The sequence below is a fragment of the Urtica dioica genome, chromosome 8, assembly GCF_054948205.1.
Source record: "Urtica dioica subsp. dioica isolate 48M chromosome 8, U.dioica_male_clone48M_v1_H2, whole genome shotgun sequence".
NCBI classification, from domain to species: Eukaryota; Viridiplantae; Streptophyta; class Magnoliopsida; order Rosales; family Urticaceae; genus Urtica; species Urtica dioica.
The window spans coordinates 15,929,005-15,938,193 of NC_142763.1; the positions used below are offsets into that span (position 1 = coordinate 15,929,005).

A 9,189-nucleotide genomic window follows, 5' to 3' on the forward strand; every position below is an offset into this window, starting at 1 on the left:
GCTGACGGTGGTTTGTACTCGGACATTTTTCAGAATGGCACGCTGAAGTCACGGGGAGTGTTGACTTCTAAACTGAAGGAGAGCAAAGGGTGGGACAATCCCGAGAGGCGGGTGAAGTTCTTAATCCTTCACTTCCTGTGCAACGTTCTCCTCGGTGCACCTAGCCACACCAACATTCCTGATTTGTCGTACGTTAAGCTGGTCGATGACTTAAACCGGTTTAACAAATATCCGTGGGGTAACGTGGTTTGGAAATTCTTTCACGAAAGCGCCGTCAAATACGTGAAGAACGTTGGCAGGAAGTCCGACTCAAAAGGGAAGATCAACCTTCCCTCATTTCTGTATCCACTACAGATTTGGGCATTCGAGACGATGCCTGTGTTCACGTCACTCGCGGTGTATGACAAAGTGTCAGAAACAACTATTCCACTGATGCGACGCTGGAAATCGGTGACGACTCATGTGTTGGAAAACACTTTCCAAAACATCGATTTTCAATCGGAGGAGTTAGCGTTCAACACCATCGGTGAGGATCAGTTTTATAAGTCAGATGAGAAGAAGAAGAAGAAAAAAAAAACAAAAAGGCAAAGCAGATGTAAGTAAATATTTTAATTCTTTCTTCTTTATAGATATATTGTTGACAGTTATTGATAAAAAAAGACATTTATTGCTGATATTACAGGCTCGGATTAAATCTACTGGAGACAAGTCCCGCCCATCCAAAACTATTTTTAAGTTAGATGAAAAGAAGAAGAAGAAAAACCAGAAAGAGAAAGCAGAGGTAATTACTTTCTGTCTTCGTTGAGATTTGTTGAAAGAGATGTTGACATCTCATGTCAACAATGTTGACGTCTGAATGTCAATAATGTTGACATCTGTATGTCAACAATGTTGACATGAGATGTCAACAATGTTTTCAATAATACGTCAACATTGTTGACATCTCATGTCAACATTGTTGACATTCAGACGTCAACATTGTTGACATACAGACGATATCAACAAACAATAGATATATTGTTGACATTATTGATAAATTGTTGAGATTTATTGTTGATATTACAGGCTCGGATTGAATCTGAAGGTGACACATCCCTCCCATCCGAAACTGCTTTTGCAGTTCCAAGCACCGACTCCGAGGTAATATGGACTGATCTTTAACATGTAGATAACATAACATATGGCTTGTCAAATTGTCACATTTTAATTTTTCACAGGCTCGGTTGAAGAGTGTCGAAGACACGGTCAACCACTTGAAAGGAGAGTGGAGCTTGTTTAAGATTGACATGAAACATGAATTCAAATCATTCAAGACAAGTATGAATAAAAAGTTTATGGAATTGTCCCGCAAGATTGTCGAGCCGGTGGATCGACAAGAAGACAGTCAAGTTGAGGCTTTGCCTCGAGAAGTTGAAGAAGAGCCTGTGCCGCCACAAGAAGACATGCAAGTTGAAGAAGAGCAAGAAGACGAAGAAGATGAAGCAGAAAAGAAAGATGAAGAGAAAAAAGATGACGACGAGAATGGAGACGATGAAAAGGGAGATGAAGAGAAGCAAGATGAAGAGAAGAGAACAACGACGATTCAGAATAGATGGAAAAGGAGGGAAAGACACAAGCCGAAGAAGGTAATATTATTACAATATACGATTCAGAACAGATGGAAGGGGAGGGGAAGACACAAGCCGAAGAAGGTAATAGACTTCTAATAGGTCTTTACATGACATGTCAACAATGTTGACATGATATGTCAACAATGTTGACATCTGATGTCAACAATGTTGACAATTGTTGACATGTATGGTATTTTTTGAAATATGTTTAACGTAATGTCTGGTCTCCTTTTTATAGGCCATGTTCACGAAGACAGCCAAATAGAAGACAGTCAAGAAGAATTGACTGAATCACAGTCTAAAGCCCGCATGTTGCAGTTGGATGCTGAACAGTACGAGGATGAGATGTATGATGACAGTCAACTAATATGGGTTGGCTCGGATCCTGAGGGAAAAACAGTACATGAGATGGAGGTCGAGATCAACGATGCTCGGGACAAGGAAAATCGGGACTCTTGGCAGCTGGTGCCAATAAACATAGAAGATTCACCGAAGCGACCGACAAGAGTCATTCGACCTCCAGAAAAATACACTCCAACTCAAGTCCCAAGGCCATTTATGAAGTTGGTAAAAGGTGTCGATCGGGTACAAAAGATTCCGCTGTCTCCTCCTTTAGATCCAACTTCTCTTGCAGACGTTCTTATAATGGAGACATGGCTGAAGATTGGAGTGAGGAACAGTAAGGACGAAGAAGGCCGTTGGTACTCGAAAAAGGAAGACAAAATGCCGTGGCGGTGGAATTTCACGGAACTTGAAGTGCGATCAAAATCCTTTTTCTACACGATGTGGACGCCCGAAGAGTGGCTCTCCGATCAGGTAAATCCTTTCTCTATCAGTTTATTTGTATGATTTTTTTGATCCCTAACATCAAATGTCTACATTGTTGACATCTGATGTCAACATTGTAGACATCTGATGTCAACATTGTAGACATATTTTGTCAACAATGTAGACATCGTATGTCAACAATGTAGACATCTGATGTCAACATTGTAGACATCTGATGTCAACAATCTAGACATCTGATGTCAACAATGATGTCAACTATCTAGACATCTGATGTCAACACTGTTGACATCTTATGACATCTAACGTTGTTATCTGATGTCATCCTATCTATATCATGCTTACATGTCTATTCATTGTAATTGCAGCATGTCGATGTTATATCATTCTACCTTAGGAAGAAGCGGTGGTTGGGTCAACTAAAAGAGTCGTTCACAATAATGAACGCCTTCTTTCACAACTATTGTATCCATGGATATGAATCGTGGGTAAAGTGTGAGAACAAGGATGAATTTGATTGGGCAAATCAGTCCCGTATCGTGGACTACATAACTGCCACAAACAAATCCTTGAAGCACTCATCGCCGTGGGTGGACGTTGATGTCGTATACGTGCCTGTTTGTCACGCTGATAGGTCGCACTGGCTCCTTCTACTTGTGAACATTCGGGAGCGGTCTATTACAATATACGATTCAATGTCCGAAAACAAATACCATAGGCAAATGGTGACGTCCCACGTGCAAAAACTGGCTGAATTCATCCCATTAGCTCTTTGTTTTCTTCATGCATTTGATAGATTGGGTATTGAAGACACCAGTTCAGCCAAGTTCAAAGTCGGAACTGCTGCCAACATGCCACAACAGGGAAATGGGTACGTACATAGTTACATGTTTAATATTACGAATAATACAAAAATTTAATTGTCTAATACCTTATTTTTGTGGAACAGCGGCGATTGTGGCATGTTTATCGTGAAGGCCATTGAGTTTATGACTCATGGGTTTGATGTGTCGACAATCAAATAAGATGACATCGCCATGTACCGACAAAAGTACACCATCGACCTCTACCGACACGGGGCGGTGAAAATTGCAAGAGAGGCCCAATCGAACAACGACAAGGATGAATGAGCTAAATTGATTCATAAACTCTTATTTATTTAGTATCAGTTTTTGTTAAAATTATGGTACATTAATGATTATGGTATGTAAAACTTTAACTTAATCTTAGTCTTTTGTAAAAAGTATGGTACTTTAATGATTATGGTATGTAAAACCTTAACTTAATCTCAGTTTCATTATATATGTACTTTATTATGATATTGTGTACATAGATATGTCAACAATGTTTGATACTCAGATGTCAACAATGTTGACATAGATGTCAACAATGTTGACATCCGAGTATCAACATTGTTGACCTACATACATATCAACATTGTTGTCATGTATGTCAACATTGTTGACATCTGAAATCACAAAACCAAACAAGTATGAACTCACAATAATACTTGATATTACAAACAAAGTACACGATAATATAATATCTGAAATCACAAACAAAGTAGACAATTCTTTGAAATCAACAAAAAAAGGTTGACAAAGGAGGTTAGGTCAAAGGAGTTGCACTATTACAAGTTTGACGATTGTGACCAATTTCCTCGCAACGCGCACACTTGCGCCTAATAACATCCTCTCCTTGAGAGGGTATTCTTCACTTTTTTGGCCTACCGGCGGCACGTGCCTGGTGCAGAGGCGCAATAACGCGGATATTCTCCACCTCAGGGGGAATATCCCAACTCGAAATGTCGCCATGAGGATGATGTACAGCTGCGTAGGTTGCCCGCAAATACTCTGTCGTATATACCTTCGAAATAAAGTTCTCAACTGGACGGTTGCGAACTCGGCAAGCCGCGATTGCGTGTGGACAAATAAAATCATGCGCCTGCCATCGATGACAGGAACAAGTTCTATCATCTAAATTAACGGCAAATACGACCCCCTCTCTGTCTACTACCTCAAACTCGTTGACTGAAGATGGCTGACCTATTATACAAAAAAGGTTGATTAGATATAGTTATGAACAATGAAGTCAACAACGTATATATGTCAACAATGTTGACGTCTGATGTCTACAATGTAGACATAGATGTCTATATCGTTGACATAGATGTCAACAATGTAGACATCTGATGTCTACAATGTTGACATTAATGTCAACAATGTAGACCTCTAGATGTCAACAATGTTGACATGAGATTACACATATCAACGATTATTAAACACTTACAGTCATTCGAACAGCATATCCAATGTACTTGTCCGCTCTGCCGTGGTATTCTTTTGTCAGAATCGTTTGTGTTTTTTCCGCAGCTTCTCGACGTTCATAAAACCATTTCATACTCCTCTCTCTTAGCCAATCCATCAACTTTGCAACTGGAAACTGTCTCACTTTTACGTTTAATGCATTCAATGCTTCCGCGTTGTTGTTCGTCATGATACTGTACCTTTTCTCCGTGAACATAAACCGTGCCCACCTATGGTTCCCGACATCATTTGTCAAGTATCGACGTATTTCCGGATTTTCAGCGTCCAACATGACCATGTAACTTTCCCATTCACTCATCGTATATGCCTTTGCGGCACCGTAAAATTTCCACTTCACATCCTTCGTAATCCCCTTAAAAGCAGTCTTCAAATTGCCGTATAGATGGAACATGCAAAAACCATGATAACAATTTGGAAATACCGTCCTCACGCCATTGATTATGCCAGCGCGTCTGTCAGATACAAATACTTGATTCTCCCGTTCCCCATATGCGTCCTTCAATTTGGCGAAGAAGTAACTCCACGCCTCGTTAGATTCTGAAGGACCAACACAATAGGCTAACGGAAATATTTGCTTGTTTCCATTCATCCCACACGCTGTATACAACGTTCCTTTATAATAGTTCTTCAAATGGGTACCATCAACGATAATCACAGGTCTAAGGTACTCCCAACCACTTCTCCAAGGGCCGAGTGCCATGAAAAAACTGACAAATACGCCGCCCTCACCAGTGACTAGGTCAAAAAAAGAACCGGGATTCTTAGTCTCGATCATGTACCTTAACTTAGGTAAGAACGCGTACGAATCTGCCGAGCTACCGTAGAGGGACTTTAGTGCCTTCTCTCTGGACAGCCAAGCTTTTTTGTAAGTCATGGAAACACCGTAGTCCATTTGCATATAACTCATTATCTATTTCGGTCTGCACATACCCGTCGTTGGATCAATACACTTGTGCTTTACAACCTCTCCAATTAGCTCACTCGTTGCTTGCGGGTGACGTCCTTGCCTTACGTGTAAGGCACAGCTGTGGTCTTTGTCAAACCTGAAACATGAAACTTCCATGAGTATCACCGGGGAAAAAGTTTAGAATTATAACACAAACGTCAACATTGTTGACATCATATGATTTCTACTGTTGACATATGATGTCTACAATGTTGACGTCTCATGTCAACAATGTTGACGTCTCATTTCAACAATGTTGACGTCTCCAACAATGTTGACATGAGACGTCAACATTGTTGACATATGATGACATCTGCAACAATCTGCTTTTTGTTTGTTGACATCTACGTCAACAGTAGAAATCAACTAGAAATAAGAAGAGAAGTCAACAGACAGAGAACGTATGGAACATAAAGACAATTTACCTTCTAATTTGAAATATGGGCGTGTTTTCCTTTCTCACAGCTCGAACAGACCAATTACAGCCCTCTCCCGAACAAACAATGTGCAGAGATTTTTTGTCGGAGTTCTTTGTCTTATATGTGAAGTTGTTGACTACAGCGAACAACATCAAGTGTTTTTGTAAAGCCTTTTTATTATCATACAGTGCGTGAAGCTCAATATATACAGGAGAATGGACATCCAAAACAATTGTATCATCGTCTGCACCGCTCCTAGTAGATGAACTTGGGACGCTATGTGAATTCAGCGACGAATACAGTGGAGGATTGGAGTTGCGTGGTGGTGGAGGAGATCGTGGTGCCGGCGGATTAGGGTTTTGTGGTGGAGGCGAGTTTATTGGTGCAGGCGAGTTTTGTGGTGGAGACGAGTTTACTGGTGCAGGCGAGTTTCCTGGTGGTGGAGACGAGTTTACTGGTGCAGGCGAGTTTCCTGGTGGCGGAGACGAGTTTCGTGGTGGAGGCGAGTTTCGTGGTGGAGGGGAGTTTCGCAGTGGAGACGACATTGGTGGTAGAGGCGAGTTTCGTGGTGGTGGAGACGAGTTTCGTGGTGGAGGCGAGTTTCGTGGTGGAGGGGAGTTTCGCAGTGGAGACGACATTGGTGGTGGAGGCGAGTTTCGTGGTGGAGACGAGTTTCCTGGTGGTGGAGGCAAGTTTCCTGGTGGTGGAGGCGAGTTTTGTGGTGGAGGACAGTTTTGTGGTGGTAGAGAGCGCATCGTCAAATAACATAAACTCATCTAATCCCATAGTTTGATTAGGAGTTGGGACCGAACCACACCCCTCCTCCTCGGCTATAGATGGCATGTCGGAAACTCTTATAGGTAGATTTCCAACACAACCACTACCACGGCTGTTGGGAGTGGATCCAATCCCTGCTGAATCGGGACCCGATTGTTTTTCGTTTACTTCCAATATCAATTGAAAATTCTCTATGTCATCTTCTCGTCTTCTCCGCAAATATAAGAAACCTTTGAGCGTGTCATCGTTGGTTATCTCAACAGGCTGCACTGCACCAGCCATCGAGTATGCAACACCAACAGTATGAGTGCATGGTGATTTAGGCAAGTTCGTGTAAATGATTTGCATCAAACTAGCGAAGTTGACGTTGTACGACACCACGATTCCGAAAGATCCTTTCTCGTGATACCGACCAGGTTAAACCCAAGTACCACTGTGCTTGAATAATAAATAAATATCCCCCATCACTGCGTACAAAAAAGTAAACAGAGTTATTATTTGTTGACATATATGTCAACATCATCTTCAAAAATCACATAACATACCCATAACAAACTCATGCTTTTAAACAACAGAAACTTCATTATTTCAAGACGAAAAGCTTTTTTATACCCGGAAAATGAAAAAAAAAACAAACCTAGGGTTTTATTTCGTGGATTGCAACTTCTCTTTTTTTGGGCTGACATTCGGAATGCTGCTCCGACAATAATTGAGCTCCTCCGGCGACTTTTTTGAGATGTGTTCACGAGTTTTCTCAGCTTGGACGAAATGGGGGAGAGTGGGGTAGAGAGAGAGAGAGAGAAGATCTAGACGAGAGAGCTTGGACGAGATGGGGGAGAGAGAGAGAGAGAGGATCTGGACGACAGTCAGAAGAGATGGACTGGAAGAGAGAGACAGAAGAGATGGTCGAATGAGGAGAGTGAGAGAGACTGAGACCTAGATGTACTGGACAAGAAAGAGAGAAGAGATGGACGAAGGAGAGAGATTGACTGAGACTCACCTATTAATCGGTCTTCATTTCGGGAGAAAAGGGCAAACTTGACTTTTTACACTTGTCATGGTGGCATCTATGTCTAATGTCAACATTGTAGACACATATGTCTACAATGTTGACATCGGGTGTCAATATTGTAGACACATATGTCTACAATGTTGACATCTGATGTCTACTTTGTAGACACATATGTCTACAATGTTGACATATGATGTCTACATTGTTGACATAGATGTCAACAATTTATTGTTTTTTTTTCTTGATTCTCATATCATTTCCTTATCTGTTTATCTTCATTGTTGACCATAATTTCCACTTCACATCCTTCGAAATCCCCTTAAAAGCAGTCTTCAAATTACCGGCGAGATGGAACATGCAAAAACCATGATAACCATGATAACATGCAATTCACAACATTACACATATATAAGACATAGTGTAAATAGACATATTAAGCAGTTTCAAGCATTCAAGTCATACAAAAACCCATACAAAAATATAAATATTACGAAGTCCTCTCTCTGGGTTTTCAGCATAAACAGTCGTGTCCCATTGGGCATAACTTCCATAAAATCTCCTTTTTTCTTCAACTGAGTCTCCCAGTCGTCCCCGATGATTTCTTTCATAACACTTTCGAGACACATGATCGGACCCGATTCAGTTTCACTACAAAAAGTATCCAAGTACCATATGTACTCAGCCTGGCTCATTTGAAACTCCGTGAGTTGTGCATCACCGAGTTCCGATCCGCTTGCCTTATTAACATCAATTGACTACAATTTTAGTAACTGTCTACAATTATAGGTACGAATGTCTACAATCATAAAAAATAATAACCAAAAATCAGCTTTGCTTGGCATCAAAATGTACCTCATTTTTAGAACATTTTCTCTTTCGGGGCTCGAAGTCGTCATAGCTTGTCACCGGAGATTCAATGGAGCGTTTTTCTGACATTTCTGCATATTTTTGGCAATATTAGAGTCAACAACGTTCATTAGTTGTTGACATCAGATGTCAATAGTTGACGTCCATTGTTGAAATCTAATGTCAACAAGACTTCCAACGGCTTTCCATCTCACAAGTTCACACCAACATTAAGCAAAACCCCACACTCTGATTCACAGTCACAAAAACATGCAATGTAGAACAAAAACTCACCATCATGTAATGCAAGCAAATGAACAAAATCTGATTCAAGTATTAATCACAATGCATTAACATAACAGTCACATGTCAGTTCAAATTGAGGTGAACTTGTCAGAGAAAATGAAATAAAAGAGCTAACCATATAGATTAACAAACTTGTCTACTAGCATTTATGTCAACATTG

General features: G+C 40.7%; 1 protein-coding gene across 1 annotated transcript; it reads right to left on the reverse strand.

Moving 5' to 3' along the window:
* Window positions 1-4,408: 4,408 nt before the first annotated feature.
* LOC149388443 (uncharacterized) lies at window positions 4,409-5,630 on the reverse strand. Its single transcript, XM_089622432.1, has 2 exons — window positions 4,686-5,630; window positions 4,409-4,441 (listed from the first exon to the last, which is right to left on the reverse strand). The coding sequence occupies exons 1-2, from the start codon at window positions 5,628-5,630 to the stop codon at window positions 4,409-4,411; spliced, it is 978 nt and encodes a 325-aa protein (XP_089478558.1).
* Window positions 5,631-9,189: the final 3,559 nt, after the last annotated feature.

Excerpts from the sequence above, each read along its gene's own strand:
- LOC149388443 (XM_089622432.1), bottom strand. The coding sequence starts at position 5,630 with ATGAGTTATATGCAAATGGACTACGGTGTTTCCATGACTTACAAAAAA. Across the intron at positions 4,442-4,685 it reads GATATGCTGTTCGAATGACT|GTCAGCCATCTTCAGTCAAC; the intron begins GTAAGTGTTTAA and ends TTTGTATAATAG.